The sequence below is a fragment of the Leuciscus leuciscus genome, assembly GCF_965113295.1.
Source record: "Leuciscus leuciscus genome assembly, chromosome: 14".
Classification (NCBI taxonomy): Eukaryota; Metazoa; Chordata; class Actinopteri; order Cypriniformes; family Leuciscidae; genus Leuciscus; species Leuciscus leuciscus.
In genome coordinates, this window is record NC_138738.1 from 449874 (window position 1) to 467204 (window position 17331).

Sequence of the window (17331 nt, forward strand, 5' to 3'; positions counted from 1 at the left end):
AAGGAAATGAACTCTTTCACTAAATAAATGCACTATATTAGCCTATATATTATATTTTACTTAACCTGTTAATGACATCTTGATTATTTTATGTATGTTTAAAATATCTGTCATGAAAATGACAGCAACTGTGTAAATTATTATATTTCAATAATAAATTAGAGTAAAAACATATGTTAATGTAAAAACTGCCTTATGTGCAGTTTACATGTTTTCATACAATTTGTTACTTGAGTGTTGATTATTATTATATCTAAAAATAAATAGCAACTGAATTTAGGCTAAAAGTCTTGGCTCTGTTGTTAAGCTTTAATGTTATAGTAATGTGCAAGTAAGGGCTCCTATATAGTTTACAGCATTAGCAGATAATTAGTTTTATCCTTGCGAAACGTTTACTTGTAATTGAATTAATTTAAAGACAAGGACACAATTTGTTAATTAAATTATCTGTTTAAAAACAAAAACAATTTTAGCTTTCTAAACCCCCCACTCCACCTAAATGAACCGAACCGAACCGAACCGAGACGTCAAAACCGTGGGACGTACCGAACCGTCAGTTTTGTGTATCGTTACACCCCTAATGATCAGTCATGTGTGATCTCTGGATACGAGCTGTTGAGGATCTTCTAACACACGTGACTGACTCCTTCTGTGTTCCTGAACAGCATGATCTGACAACATGCACACCATGAGTTCAGTGGATAAGAGTGTCTGCCAAATGCATAAATGTGAATAAAAATAATAAATAAGGCAAGAGAATAAAAATATAAAGCCTTATTATGCGTGTTTATTCACTTCTCATTTGTTATTCTTATAGATAAACTCCAGTCACACTTGTTTGAACAACATGAGGGCGAGAACATGACTTATGTGTGAAGATGAGCATGATTTATGAGTGAAGATGATGAAGATGAGCATGTTATGAGTGAAGATGATGAAGATGAATAGTTATGTGTGAAGATGATGAAGATGAGCATGTTATGTGTGAAGATGATGAAGATGAGCATGTTATGTGTGAAGATGATGAAGATGAGCATGTTATGAGAGAAGATGATGAAGATGAATAGTTATGAGTGAAGATGATGAAGATGAACATGTTATGTGTGAAGATGATGAAGATGAACATGATTTATGGGTGAAGATGATGAAGATGAATATGATTTATTGGTGAAGATGATGAAGATGAACATGTTCTGAGTGAAGATGATGAAGATGAACATGTTATGAGTGAAGATGATGAAGATGAACATGACTTATGGGTGAAGATGAACATGACTTATGGGTGAAGATTATGAAGATGAACATGATTAATGGGTGAAGATGATGAAGATGAACATGTTATGGGGTCAGCTGCTATATAATGCGATTGTGCATCAGAGATCGAGTCTTACCTTGACGTCTCTGTGTATGACGTTGTTGTCATGACAATAGCGCAGGGCTTCAAGTATCTGTCGCATGTAGTGACTGCGAATACACACACACACACACACACACAGATTGAGCACAGGAAGCAGATGGGTTGTGTGTGATGTGAACAGGAAGTGATGCTCACCTGGACACCGCCTCACTGTAGACGAACCCGGCGTCGGCCCTCTTCACAATCTCGAAACACAGATCGGCTCCATCCATGCTGCGCACACACACGTCAGCGTCACACACACATCAGCGTCACACACATCCACATCACACACACATCAGCGTCACACACACATCACGTTACACACACATCAGCGTCACACACACATCAGCGTCACACACACATCCACATCACACACATCCACATCACACACACATCAGTGTTACACACGCATTAGCGTCACACACATCCACATCACACACACATCAGCGTCACACACACATCAGTGTGATGTGTTGCTACACCTTTTGTAATGTATGTACACGTGACTGTAGGCGCGTTTCCATTACAGATTTGCGCAAAACTTGCGGTTTTTTCTAAATGTCGATAAAAATAATATTGCGAAATGACGGTGTTTCCACTAGCCGATGTTATGCAAATAAAACGTCATTTTTTCCTCTCGCCATCAGTCATTCCAAAAATGGTTTATATGGTTTATATATATCCTAGTCACTGCACTAGTCATTATTAATGGCAGGAGACGTGTGTGTGTTACCCAGCATTACTGGCCAGGAAAGACTCTTACTGTACGTTCACACCACCGGCCCTGCCACCGACACTGTAGAAAGATTCGGGGACGCTCTGACATAGATTAGAATGCGTGATTTTTTTTAAAGGGATAGTTCACCCAAAAATGAAAAATCTGTCATCATTTACTCACCCTCAAGTTGGTTCAAACTAGTGTTACTTTCGTCAACGAAAATTATGACGAAATATTGTCGTCAACGAACCGTTATCACCTGACGAAAACGAGACGAGACGAGACGAGACGAAAACGAGACGAGACGAGACGAGACGAGATGAGACGAGACGTAAATGCTGGTCATGTGACGATGACTAAAATACATGTATAATGCAATATCGTTGACGAATAAAAACGAGACTAAATGTGGTTTACAAAATAAAAACTATGCTAAAATGTCTCTTCATTTTCGTTGACCAAAACGAGACGAGACGAAATGTTATAACGTCACGACGAATGAGAGAATTGTGCGTGAACCCATAGCTTTGTCGGGTTTAAATTCTGGTTTGCGATCTGGTCACCCGATTATCAGCGAATTTAACAATATTACTCCATTAGTTATTCTATTAAAATGTCTCATTGATATATTTGACACATTCATAATCATTACTTTTGCCGGTTCTTTGTGACAGCTGTAGGCTATGTTATTGGCAGCGTCACCCGCGGTTACATGAACGCGTCACCGCATCAGCACCAGAACATGGAGATTTTATTTTAGAGAATAATCGCACAACCTATTCGATATTCTATAATTAAATAAACTAAAGGGATTATAAACGTTTCTTCATTGGCTCGCTTTTAATTAGGCCTATTATATTCGTATTATTTACTGTGGTAAAGTAGAAAAACGCTGTAGGACAGATAGCCTACATTTGTACTTGCATGTCAAATTCTTTTTAACACAGTTTGTGCTTGTTATATTAGACATAGGGCGCGTCAAGTTTAGTTGTAAAGCGCGCTTCACACGCGCGGGTGATTTTTAGTTTCACTTTCTCTGGCAGCGCAATCTCAAACATCGCCTAAATATTTCGCCCTTGTGGAGGATAAAATTCGCTCTTCAGACCAATTTACATCAAGTAGAAAACACGAAGTTATCATTTAAAGAGATCGATGGTCTCTTTCCTGCTCGTGTCCCACATCATCCCTCTCAGAGAGCAGAGTATAGGCTATATCACGCGTCTTTGTGTGGAAATATAAAACGAGTTTTTATTTTTTTAAATAATCCCACCACCGCCGGTAGTTGGTCCATTACCACCGCAGTGGTAAAAAAAAACTGCCACCGACACAGCCCTAAATATACTAAATATAATAAGATAACCTTGTTTGAAATTCTATATTGACTGGGTTAAATAGAATTGCATTACTAAAAAGAGACTAAAATACAATTTTCATTGACTAAAACTAGACTAAAATGTCATCAGTTTTCGTCGACTAAAACTTGAGACTAAAAAGAGTATGAACGTGACTAAAACTAATAAAAACTAAAACGACAGCTTGACACAAAGACTAGACTAAAACTAAAATTAAAACAGGCTGCCAAAAACAACACTAGTTCAAACCTGTATGAATTTCTTTTTTCTGCTGAACACAAAAGAAGATATTTTGAAAAATGTCTGTAACCAAACAGTTGATGGACCCCATTGACTTCCATAGTATTTTCTTTTCCTACTATGGAAGTCAATGGGGTCCATCAACTGTTACCGACATTTTTCAAAATATCTTCTTTTGTGTTCAGCAGAAAAAAGAAATTCATACAGGTTTGAAACAACTTGAGGGTGAGTAAATGATGACAGATTTTTCATTTTTGGGTGAACTATCCCTTTAAACTTTATTTAAAGGGGCCGCAAAGCAAATAAGAACTGAACATAAGTCAGTATCCTATTTTGTGCAGAGTGGCCTCACGTAGGGTATAAGTTAACCTAATGAAATCTTTTAAATGTGAAAGTAACAAAATGACAGATGGAAAGACCTTAACAATTATAGTTATTTTGCTAACAAAAAAAAACAAAAAAATCCATTTGTGTGTTCTGGCTTTTGTGTTCATGAGTCTAATTTCAACATGCAGATAATACGATGTTTAATAGACCTGGTATTTAATTAACATTGATTTGTGTGCAATCTACATTACAATAACTGTCCTGGTTGTAGCTCCAATTGGTCAAAATCCTTATTATTTTGAGCAAATGAATTGCATTCACGCCGAAAAAACAAGCCTTTTTAGTTCAAACAAGTTCTAGCGCAAAAATGTTGCCTATAAATAGTCAAGTCAAGTTTATTTGTATAGCGCTTTTCACAATACAGATTGTATCAAAGCAGCTTCACAGTATTAAATTAAAATAATACAACAAAGTTTGTTTCAAGAGGAATTTATTGATTGATAAAATTAGATTAAATATCCCCAAAATATCCCCAACTGAGCAAACCAAAGGCAACAGTGGCAAGGAACTGAAAAACTCCATCAAGTGACCTAATGGTGTCCTAAAACTCCATCAGGTGACCTAATGGAGAAAAAAAACCTTGGGAGAACCCAGGCTCAGTCGGGGGCCAGTTCTCCTCTGGCATTTATGAGCTAGAGGCCGGATTGTAGTTTGAACTGTGGGATTATATGAATGCCTGGCTGAAGAGATGCGACTTTAATCTAGTTTTAAACTGGGAGAGCGAGTCTGAGCAACGAACAGTATCAGGAAGACTATTCCAGAGTTTTGGAGCCAAATGTGAAAATGCTCTCCCTCCTTTGGTGGTTCTGGATATCCTAGGTATGACCAAAAGCCTTGAAATAGTGTTGCGCGGCTTTTTCTAATCAAACTGACAACACTATTTGAATGATACATTTTTCTTCCATTTTGCTTAGGAACTAATGTGGTCAGAACCAAAGTTTACAGGATTGTGTTCTCTTGTATCCTCTCAGGCAGAGGACTTCTACATTCCGACTGGTTGCCGCCGAACCGCGTCATAGCTTATTACCATAAAGTTGACTTGATTTCAACTCTTCTTGCCGCTCTCGCCGTCCAAGACCCTCGCCGGAGCTCGCCGCCGGCTCTCACTGGAAATGAATGGCTTCCGGCCACTTTGACGCTCTTGCCGCCGGCGGTGTGAACGCACAGTTACACTGAGAGCGGCTCGTATGAGGAGCTTCTGCTTCAAGCTCATGATTGGGGCATTTCTTTGAGGTTTAGAATCCAGTATTCCTGCAATTCTTTTGTCTTTTATTAATTTAATAAAGAACTCTGTCTTGTCTCCACATCATCTACGTCAGCTGACTGTAAATGCAGTTTTGCGAAATATCCCTTTTTCAAACAGCCTGAAAAACATCCTCACGCGAGCGTAAAAACTTTTTTGTGATGTATGGGAGTTTGTGTGATAGACACAAGACTCAACAACATCACAACTGATCAAAACAATATAGAATTCAACAGAAAATTTATAATATAGCATTCAACGGCGTCAAATGTCTCAAGTTTTCTAATATGACTTTGACTGCTTTGAGTCTTTAGTTTTGAACTCAAGCGTCTCATAATGTGATTCTGTTTTTACACGTCAGACTGATTCACTTATTTTAATATGAACCATTCGTTTTTTTATTTAAGTCCATCAATATCCACACTAAAAAGGAAGATAATCAAGTTGAATCAAATAAAATTAAGGACTTATCTGAAAGTTCAGTTTAGTTGAATCGCACCACTATGATGTGTAATGACTCGTATTGTGTTTGTGAGACTGAAAGCTCATACGTACAACTCGAAGACCATGTAGAGCATCCCGTCCGAGCTGTAGGTCTCCAGCAGCTCCACGATGTGCGGGTGTTTGAGCATGTGACAGATGCTGGCCTCTCGCTTCAGGTCTGAGGAGGAGGAGAAGAAGATGATCACGGACACACTCATGATCCTGATGAAGCTCATTAATGACTCGGTATGAACATCAGTGTGGCCGGATGAACATGAGCCTGACGTCACCGAGATCACATGAGCTGCCAGCAGAGGGAGCCGCCGAGCAACTCATTCACACACACACACCGGGACTCGTGAGTGTGTGTGTGGGTGTGTGTGAGTGAGAGAGAGAGTGTGATTGTGTGTGTGTGTGTGTGTGTGTGTGTGTGTGTGTGTGTGTGTGTGTGTGTGTGTGTGAGTGTGTGTGTGTGTGTGTGTGTGTGTGTGTGTATGTGTGTGTGTGTGTGTGTGTGTGTGTGTGTGTGTGTGTGTGTGTGTGTGTGTGTGTGTGTGTGTGTTACTGAGAGAGTGTGTGTGTGTGTGTGTGTGTGTGTGTATATGTGTGTGTGTGTGTGTGTGTGTGTGTGTGTGTGTGTGTGTGTGTGTGTGAGTGAGAGAGAGAGTGAGTGTGAGTGTGATTGTGAGTGTGATTGTGAGTGTGATTGTGTGTGTGTGTGTGTGTGTGTGTGTGTGTGTGTGTGTGTGTGTGTGTGTGTGTGTGTGTGTGTGTGTGTGTGTGTGTGTGTGTGTTCTACCCTCTGTACTGAGTCCAGGGCTGGAGGTGAAACTCGCCACATCTACGATCTTCACAGCAAACTGTTGTCCAGTGTCTCTGTTGATGCATCTCCGCACCACACTGAACGGACCCCTGAAACACACACACACACACACACACACACACACACACACCGTCAGCAGCAGTTAAGAGAATAAAGTCAGTTCTGTGAAGGTTTAAGACAATCACACCATTACAAACAACCTTTACTTGCATTATTTCCAGTCGTCTAGTAAAACTAGTACAAATCAGGGCTCGCAAAATCGCTCGCCGGACGTCCCGGGGCTATTGTGTTTTCCATTCGGGCTACCAAAATGCATAACCGGCCTGCCCGACGGGCTATCTGAAATACTGTTCGCTTCAGTCTTGTTATAATCAGATTCAGCGCGTTCTTCATCTTCAATCCGCAGCAGCGCCGAGCAGAGCACACGTCAGAAACAGAGGACAGGGTGTGTGTGTGTGTGTGTGTGTTCATCTGAGTCTCATTGGTCTGTCAATGTCAGAATATTTGAGATGACCAATCAAATCAAAGTAGGCGGGCTTTATATACACAGAAGCTGCAGAGCGCAAATTTGAGCAGAGAGCGACTCGCTTCAGTTTACGGTTCTTCAGCACATTCATTTCGGGCTACCAAAATCTGAAGAGTGCCTGCCGGAAGGGCTACTAGCGAATTTAAATTTTGCGAGCCCTGATGCAGATCAGCAGTGAGTTACGGCCCATTGTTATAACAGGTATAGTCAGTCTCAGTTCTGTTCTCCCAGTGTTCTGTTCCTGTTCTGCCGACCGTTCCTAGTTCGCTTCCTTGTTTGTTAATTAGTTCCTGTTTCTGTTGAGTTGTTTACGGTGGTGGTAGTGGCGCAATGGATAAGACTTTGGTGTGAGAGACCCGGGTTCGAATCCACTGTGAGACACCAATGTGTCCCTGAGCAAGACACTTAACCCCTAGTTGCTCCAGAGGTGTGCGACCTCTGACATATATAGCAATTGTAAGTCGCTTTGGATAAAAGCGTCAGCTAAATGAATAAATGTAAATGTAAATTACGAGTTCTCCTGTGTGTTTAGAGCCTCGGTTCCTCAGGTCTCGGATCAGTCTCAGTTGTGTGCAGTACTGGAGTTCTCCTGTGTTTCTCTGACATCAGTGCTCTTAGTTTAATTGTAGGGGTGTAACGATTAGGGTTGGGTACCGAAACCCGGTTCCAATAGAGAACCGGTTCCGACGTAAACGGTAGTAACGAGACCGAATAAGAACAAAACTTTCGGTGCCTGATTTCGGTGACTGACTTTTTTCACCGCCCCCTATAAAACATCTCACGGCACGAATGATCCAATAACAAAACATCTCCAGTTAACCAGCAGAGCATTCATTTAGTTCGTCTGTTAAATAAGTGACGATCTAGGGCTGAACTGTGTTTTTTAAATCAAGTGATCAAAGTGCTCGTTGCACTGCGATCAGTGGCGCGGATACAGTGTTTTCTCTTGTGGCTCGCGCACACCGCACTTTCCTCACTCGGACGCGCGCTTCAAAACGTTGCAGAGATCGATCTATTCATGAGGTGGCGTCTATATGAGTATGTGCACGGAGAGTTTGTGTGTGCGTGCTCGCGTCTCAGATGAGTATGTGCGCGGAGAGTTTGTGTGTGCGTGCTCGCGTCTCAGATGAGTATGTGCGCGGAGAGTTTGTGTGTGCGTGCTCGCGTCTCAGATGAGTATGTGCGCGGAGAGTTTGTGTGTGTGTGCTCGCGTCTCAGATGAGTATGTGCGCGGAGAGTTTGTGTGTGTGTGCTCGCGTCTCATATGAGTATGTGCACGGAGAGTTTGTGTGTGTGTGCTCGCGTCTCAGATGAGTATGTGCACGGAGAGTTTGTGTGTGTGTGCTCGCGTCTCAGATGAGTATGTGCACGGAGAGTTTGTGTGTGTGTGCTCGCGTCTCAGATGAGTATGTGCACGGAGAGTTTGTGTGTGTGTGCTCGCGTCTCAGATGAGTATGTGCACGGAGAGTTTGTGTGTGTGTGCTCGCGTCTCATATGAGTATGTGCACGGAGAGTTTGTGTGTGTGTGCTCGCGTCTCAGATGAGTATGTGCACGGAGAGTTTGTGTGTGCGTGCTCGCGTCTCAGATGAGTATGTGCGCGGAGAGTTTGTGTGTGTGTGCTCGCGTCTCAGATGAGTATGTGCACGGAGAGTTTGTGTGTGCGTGCTCGCGTCTCAGATGAGTATGTGCACGGAGAGTTTGTGTGTGTGTGCTCGCGTCTCAGATGAGTATGTGCACGGAGAGTTTGTGTGTGCGTGCTCGCGTCTCAGATGAGTATGTGCGCGGAGAGTTTGTGTGTGTGTGTGTGTGTGTGCTCGCGTCTCAGATGAGTATGTGCGCGGAGAGTTTGTGTGTGTGTGTGTGTGTGTGCTCGCGTCTCAGATGAGTATGTGCGCGGAGAGTTTGTGTGTGTGTGTGTGTGTGTGCTCGCGTCTCAGATGAGTATGTGCGCGAGTTTGTGTGTGTGTGCTCGCGTCTCAGATGAGTATGTGCGCGGAGAGTTTGTGTGTGTGTGTGTGTGCTCGCGTCTCAGATGAGTATGTGCGCGAGTTTGTGTGTGTGTGCTCGCGTCTCAGATGAGTATGTGCGCGGAGAGTTTGTGTGTGTGTGTGTGTGTGTGCGTGCTCGCGTCTCAGATGAGTATGTGCGCGGAGAGTTTGTGTGTGTGTGCTCGCGTCTCAGATGAGTATGTGCGCGGAGAGTTTGTGTGTGTGTGTGTGTGTGTGCTCGCGTCTCAGATGAGTATGTGCGCGGAGAGTTTGTGTGTGTGTGTGTGTGTGTGTGTGTGCTCGCGTCTCAGATGAGTATGTGCGCGAGTTTGTGTGTGTGTGTGTGTGTGCTCGCGTCTCAGATGAGTATGTGCGCGGAGAGTTTGTGTGTGTGTGTGTGTGTGTGTGTGTGTGTGTGCTCGCGTCTCAGATGAGTATGTGCGCGAGTTTGTGTGTGTGTGTGTGTGTGCTCGCGTCTCAGATGAGTATGTGCGCGGAGAGTTTGTGTGTGTGTGTGTGTGTGTGTGTGCTCGCGTCTCAGATGAGTATGTGCGCGAGTTTGTGTGTGTGTGTGTGTGTGCTCGCGTCTCAGATGAGTATGTGCGCGGAGAGTTTGTGTGTGTGTGTGTGTGTGCTCGCGTCTCAGATGAGTATGTGCGCGAGTTTGTGTGTGTGTGTGTGTGTGCTCGCGTCTCAGATGAGTATGTGCGCGGAGAGTTTGTGTGTGTGTGTGTGCTCGCGTCTCAGATGAGTATGTGCGCGAGTTTGTGTGTGTGCTCGCGTCTCAGATGAGTATGTGCGCGGAGAGTTCTGCGCATCTCGTGTGTGTAGAGTTTGCGTGTGTGTGTGTGTGTGTGTGTGTGTGTGTGCGAGAGCGACTTTAGATGTGACGTTGAGCATTTCATATAGTTGGAGCATTCAGCAGTATACATGTATGTGTGACTACTTAGTATGTGTATGCAAGCGTTTTATGTGTCCGTGAATGAAGTTCGATTTAGGCCCTAGACGACGCCTCATATCTATTCGTTCTGGTGAAATCACAACATATAATGCACACAAAGTGTCCCTGCTTGATATACAACCACTGATGAGCATAATCGGTTTAAATTTTTTTTTTTTTTTTTAAATAAAAAAAAACCTACGAATGCGGATTAGAACCCAAAACCTCTGACACTCTTGACTAAAGTTCAAGTTCAGCTGCAGTGTTCCTCTTCGGGTAAGTCTAGTATTTTAATGCCAACTGCAAATCTTGCATATCAAGTATGAAGTATATTTATATGAGGCTATACTATGCGTGTTAAATATTTCTGCTCAGTGTCAGATATTTCTCTATTTTGTAAAAGTCTATAATATATAATATGTAATATAATATTGTAATATGTAATATATAAATAATATGAGAAGACAAAATTTTGATCTTAAGTTAAGTGTTCTCGGCTACATCAGCACAATTTAAAATTTTATCAGAAATCAGAAAATCTTTTTCAGAAAACACACACAGGTATTTTTTTTTTTTGATAAAGTGTGTGCGGTTTCGTTTTCTTAAGTACCGGTTTAAGAACCGTTTAAGCACCGGAACCGTTTGAAAAATACAGAGTAGGTACTGGTATCGGATAAAACCCAACCAATACCCAACCCTAGTAACGATACACGTATTCGTATTGAACCGTTCGGTACGAGGCTTTCGGTTCGGTGTTCGGTACGCATTTTCAAACCAAACGGTTCGTTGGACCGTTTTTCCTGCCGACCAAAATTTCGTTATTTCAAATGTAGGCCCGTTGCGCGGGGCAAGCGCACTCATAATGTAAGAGACGCCGGCGCGACCACAACATTGCCCAACATCAAATGGCAAACGTAATGCAAGCGGAACGAAACTGCTTGTTATTGTGTGGTTGAAGGACCGTTGATCAGTTTGGACCAGTGCAACGCGAGCCGATCGTGATCATGTGACACTGTTACTACACAGCGCTAATAAGAGATCCAGTAAAGAAAGCATTTGAATTCTCCACAGCAGTAATAACATCGCTGCGAGATCTAGTGAGAAACATTCACATTTCTCCGTTATTAACGGATCAAACAACGCTGACGTGGAAACCAGGAAGAAACATTGTGCCATGAATGAACTATCCAGTGTCCACAGATCTGCAGCATTCACCATGGATTTACTGAAGTAACACTAACCGCAGCCATGGAGGTTTGGCAGGAATAGTGGGCTATATTGCCTTCAAGTAACATTACGTCGGTTTTATTTTGACATTATGAATACAATTGCTGCCCTCAAATGTTAATCTGAACTAATGCTTTCCAGGCAGGTTTTTGAGCACGTAAATCACGACTTCAAACCACGACTCTCGATTCTCACCCTGCAGAAACACTGCATCCGTAGGGGCTGCCATTGTTGTTTTGTATGGTTTCGCGGGCTATGTGACATCAGAGCTCGTAACTGGGAGTACATCGATCTAGTACGAGTTCACGGGTGGGAAGTCACGGGTTTGTCTGCCGTTCCAGTGCACTTTCACGGGTATAAGGTTGGAAAAACAGGTTACAGGTTGCCTGGTACGCACCATAGAATAAACCTTTGTTTATAACTACTACAATATTACTAAGTAATATTGCAGTAATCTAAGTATCTCTTCTCTGTTTAGATGTTATGTTTTTATTGTATATGTTATGTTGCATTGTCTTGTGTGAGCCAATTCACCAAAATGAATTCCAGGGGATGTGGGTCGTTCTGGCAAAATAAAGACTTGAACTTGATTACATTTCATTTTTTCCAATGAGCTGTTTTGTTTTATATGCTCCTAAGAAGAGTCAATTATAGCTCTAGAATTGCTCAAAGTAAAAAATATCATACTTTATGATGTTAGTTTTAATATTAAAAAAATATAAAAAAATAAAATCAAGGAAATTTCTCTGGCATTTCTTTCTTCTTACTGTATCAAAAACGTCCCGAACCGAACCGTGACACAAGTGTATCGTATCGAACCGAACCGTGAATTTTGTGAACCGTTACACCCCTATTTAATTGTTAATAAAAGTTTTCTGTAATTCTCGTGACGCATGTGAAGAATCAGCAGATCCAGGTCATGTGACCGAATCATCACTGCACACACTGATCCACATCAGTGATGAACACGCGTCAACACACACATCTGTTCTCAGTTTTCAGCCATTTTTCTGAATTCTGTGTTTTAAGATCTAATATCATCATATTATCATATTTAATATTATGAAAAATAGTGGTAATCAAATGAATGCATAAAACTTTTTAATTAATCTTTTAAAATGTAATCAGAAGAAATTTGAACAATTACTTTCATTTTTTGTCAAACAAAGTGTTGCACAACAAAAAAATGTATCTAAAATTAGATTTCTGTCACAATTTCCTCAAGTTAAACGAAACTTTTATCATGGCGGTGAAGAGCTGTGATATAGCGTTCACACCAAACGCGAATAGAGCGTCTGGCGCGAGTGATTTCAATGTTAAGTCAGTGCAAAGATGTGTTTACACGCGTCTGGAGGTCCTGGATAGTGAGTATCCCTAGAAAGAGCACCAACAATGGTATCCGTACCACAGTTTGGAAAACATTGATAGTTTTGATGCGGTAACTCTCTCGATGAATGCTCCATCAACATCAGCCATCTTGCAAACAGACAAGCAGATTTCGCCTCATACGCGCATCAATTTCGCTTCAAACTTTTGCTTTTTATGCACGTCAATTTCGCTCTGGACGCGCGAATGGATTCAAAATGTCCAAGTGTCCAACTAGACGCGGTAGACGCGAATTTGACGCGGTAGACGCGTTTGGTGTGAACACACAGTGAGAGAGTGTGTATGTGTGTGTGTGTGTGTGTGTGTGTGTGTGTGCGTGAGTGTGTTTGCATGTGAGTGTGCACGTGTGTGAGTGAGTGTGAGTGAGTGAGTGAGTGAGTGAGTGAGTGAGTGAGTGAGTGAGTGAGTGAGTGAGTGAGTGAGTGAGTGAGTGAGTGAGTGTGTGTGTGTGTGTGTGTGTGTGTGTGCGTGAGTGTGTGTGTGCGTGAGTGTGTGTGTGTGTGGCATGGGCGTAGGTTTAGGGGGGGACGCTAGGTACTAGTCCCAATCAACATTTTGAGATGACAAATTTGTCCCCACCAATATTTAGCAAGCTCCTTTGAACTGCTATTTGGATCGATTCCAACGGCCAAAACAACGACAGTACAAGAAACGCCGTAATTTGATTGGCGGCGGTGTATCTGACAGGCTACACGCGCGGGCCGGGACTACTTTTGTGCTTGCACTGGCAGCGAGCGGGTGGTGTGTGTGTGTGTGTGTGTGTGTGTGTGTGTGTGTGTGTGTGTGTGTGTGTGTGTGTGTGTGTGTGTGTGTGTGTGTGTGTGTGTGTGTGTGTGTGTGTGTGTGTGTGTGTGTGCGCGCCCGCGCGTCGACGACGCCGACGGTAAGTTATCAGGGCTGTCTCTCTGCCACATACAAAGGCCAGAGTAAAACATTTTAATATTCCGTTTTTTGCCACTTTTTGTACTTTGATGACAGATCAGCTATGCCACCCAAGAAGAAGAAAGGGGACATACGAAGCTTTTTCATAAAGCAGAGTGTAAGTAGGCAAAATAACTAGCCACACAAATAAACTAGCAGTAGTAGTGACTGACCAGGCTTTCAAATGCAGATTCTACTGTGGAAAATAGTATTGATTGGTGATAGTATGTGTTACCATGTTGTTACAGTTAAACCTAGCAGCAGCAATCTTTCAACTAAGGTTAAGAGTATTGATTAGGCTGTGCAGCACTGATAGACTCATAGAAGTCACGCTATCATGATAGAATGCTACGTTAGCAAGTCACTGAATGTTAATTAGCTGACCTTAACTTAGAATCTTGCAGTCAACATAAACAGTGGATCTGAGACATTTTTCGTTTCTACATTCTATTTATGTAATGTATTTGTGAGTGAGTGTAGCCTAAGAATGTAATATTTAAGAATAGAATATATCAATAGAATTTGATATAGAATAGTAGATACAATTTTAGTATTAATGGAATACTGTAATCATGGATAATAATAATAGATAATAATAATGGATTTGTTGTGTTGAATGCATACTATGATACGTGTGTATTTTATTCATTTGTTCATTATTATGACCGCCGCTAGCGTAGCTAGCGAAAGCGGTCATATAGGGATTGTCAAAGTTTTTTTAGTTTTTTTTTCCCGTCACCTTACTGAATTTTTCGTCAACGATACCAGGGACACCGAAGCACCGGGGAACATGAAATTTGGTGGGCATGTAGCCCCACTAGACTTCTAAGGAAAAATTTCGTTTGGTCCCCGGGGGCCACTCCCCCCCCACGCTGGGCCCCCCCAAACCCAAAAAAATGCAGTTTTTCCTAAATAACTACCTGAACCGTGGCACCGAGGATGAAGAAATTTTTATGGTATGTTGGTCTACTAGACTTTTACGGAAAAATTTCATTTGGTCCCCGGGGGCCACTTCCCCCCCCCCCGCGCTGGGGCCCCCGTAAATTTTTCGTCAACCATACCAGGGACACCGAAACACCGGGGAACATGAAATTTGGTGGGCATGTAGCCCCACTAGACTTCTAAGGAAAAATTTCGTTTGGTCCCCGGGGGCCACTTCCCCCCCCGCGCTGGGGCCCCCTTAAATTTTTCGTCAACGATACCAGGGACACCGAAACACCGGGGAACATGAAATTTGGTGGGCATGTAGCCCCACTAGACTTCTAAGGAAAAATTTCATTTGGTCCCCGGGGGCCACTCCCCCCCCCGCGCTGGGCCCCCCCAAACCCCCAAAAATGCAGTTTTTCCTAAATAACTACCTGAACCGTGGCACCGAGGATGAAGACATTTTTGTGGTATGTTGGTCTACTAGACTTTTACGGAAAAATTTCATTTGGTCCCCGGGGGCCACTTCCCCCCCCCCCCCCGCGCTGGGGCCCCCGTAAATTTTTCGTCAACCATACCAGGGACACCGAAACACCGGGGAACATGAAATTTGGTGGGCATGTAGCCCCACTAGACTTCTAAGGAAAAATTTCGTTTGGTCCCCGGGGGCCACTCCCCCCCCGCGCTGGGCCCCCCCAAACCCAAAAAAATGCAGTTTTTTCGAAATAACTACCTGAACCGTGGCACCGAGGATGAAGAAATTTTTATGGTATGTTGGTATTCTAGACTTTTACGGAAAAATTTCGTTTGGTCCCCGGAGGCCACTTCCCCCCCCGCGCTGGGGCCCCCGTAAATTTTTCGTCAACGATACCAGGGACACCGAAGCACCGGGGAACATGAAATTTGGTGGGCATGTAGCCCCACTAGACTTCTACGGAAAAATTTCGTTTGGTCCCCGGGGGCCACTCCCCCCCCCCGCGCTGGGCCCCCCCAAAACCAAAAAAATGCAGTTTTTCCTAAATAACTACCTGAACCGTGGCACCGAGGATGAAGAAATTTTTATGGTATGTTGGTCTACTAGACTTTTACGGAAAAATTTCATTTGGTCCCCGGGGGCCACTTCCCCCCCCGCGCTGGGGCCCCCGTAAATTTTTCGTCAACGATACCAGGGACACCGAAGCACCGGGGAACATGAAATTTGGTGGGCATGTAGCCCCACTACACTTCTACGGAAAAATTTCGTTTGGTCCCTGGGGGCCACTCCCCCCCTGCGCTGGGCCCCCCCAAACCCAAAAAAATTCAGTTTTTCCTAAATAACTACCTGAACCGTGGCACCGAGGATGAAGACATTTTTATGGTATGTTGGTCTACTAGACTTTTATGGAAAAATTTCGTTTGGTCCCCGGGGGCCACTTCCCCCCCCTGCGCTGGGGCCCCCGTAAATTTTTCGTCAACGATACCAGGGACACCGAAACACCGGGGAACATGAAATTTGGTGGGCATGTAGCCCCACTAGACTTCTACGGAAAAATTTCGTTTGGTCCCCGGGGGCCATTCCAAGCCCTCCCCCTCCCCGCGCTGGGCCCCCCCAAACCCCAAAAAATGCAGTTTTTCCTAAATAACTACCTGAACCGTGGCACCGAGGATGAAGAAATTTTTATGGTATGTTGCTCTTAAGGGCCCACATCAACCTAGCCCATAATCACTCATTTGTGATTTGCGCCCCTCCCATAAAAAATGAAAATGCAATATTATTCTGCTTTAATCGCCCCTATCTGCAGTGGAGATGTTCAGAACTGCACCATATTTAATGTGTATGATTAACTTGACATCCTCTGGGGGTATCCTCTGCTAAGTTTTGTAGAATTTCATCCATGGGGGGGTATAAAATAAATTCATTTATGTGCACATTTAGTGACTGTACACTCATCGGCCTGTAGATGGTGCTGTTGAGCGAAAGGTTGCTGGTTTAGGATGATACTGTCACACACACACATGCAGGAATACAAACAAACGCAAGCATGCACACACACTGACATCCACACGCACAGACACACACCCATACACACACATACAAATCCACATGCACAGACACACACACACAAACACACACGCGCACACATGTACGCACACATACATACACGCACAGACACACACACACACACACACACACACAGACACACACATACACAAACACACACACATACACACACACACACACACACACACACACACACAGACAGACATGCAAATACTATTACTTTTTTTAGGTATATACATAAACACGCAATACAGCCAAATTACTCCACGTCATTTATTTTTGTGGAAAGCCAGTGCAGGCCTGAGCGGCGGTCATATTTTGTACCGCGATGCGGTACATCTAGTTTAATTACATATAGAAAACTCATTCCAGGGGGAGGGGGAGGGGGATGTCCCCACCAAAGCTGAGGCCAAACCTACGCCCTTGGTGTGTGCGTGAGTGTGTTTGCATGTGAGTGTGCACGTGTGTGAGTGAGTGTGAGTGAGTGAGTGAGTGAGTGAGTGAGTGAGTGAGTGAGTGAGTGAGTGTGTGTGTGTGTGTGTGTGTGTGTGTGTGTGTGTGTGTGTGTGTGTGTGTGTGTGAGTGTGTGAGTGTGTGTGTGTGTGTGAGTGTGAGTGTGAGTGTGTGTGTGCGTGAGTGTGTGTGCGTGAGTGTGTTTGCGTGTGTGTGTGTGTGTGAGTGTGTGTGTGTGTGAGTGTTTGTGTGTGTGAGTGTTTGTGTGTGTGTGTGTGT

The 17331-nt window shown here is 43.4% G+C and overlaps 1 protein-coding gene across 1 annotated transcript in view; it reads right to left on the reverse strand.

The window, feature by feature from the left end:
• caskb (calcium/calmodulin-dependent serine protein kinase b) overlaps positions 1-17331 on the reverse strand; it is an 88093-nt gene that overhangs the window by 46440 nt on the left and 24322 nt on the right. Inside the window, exons 2-5 of the mRNA XM_082190128.1 lie at positions 6622-6734; positions 5895-6000; positions 1553-1630; positions 1392-1464 (exon numbers count right to left, since the gene is read on the reverse strand). Coding sequence (XP_082046254.1) covers positions 1392-1464; positions 1553-1630; positions 5895-6000; positions 6622-6734 — 370 coding nt within the window. The remainder of the gene's footprint in view (positions 1-1391; positions 1465-1552; positions 1631-5894; positions 6001-6621; positions 6735-17331) is intronic.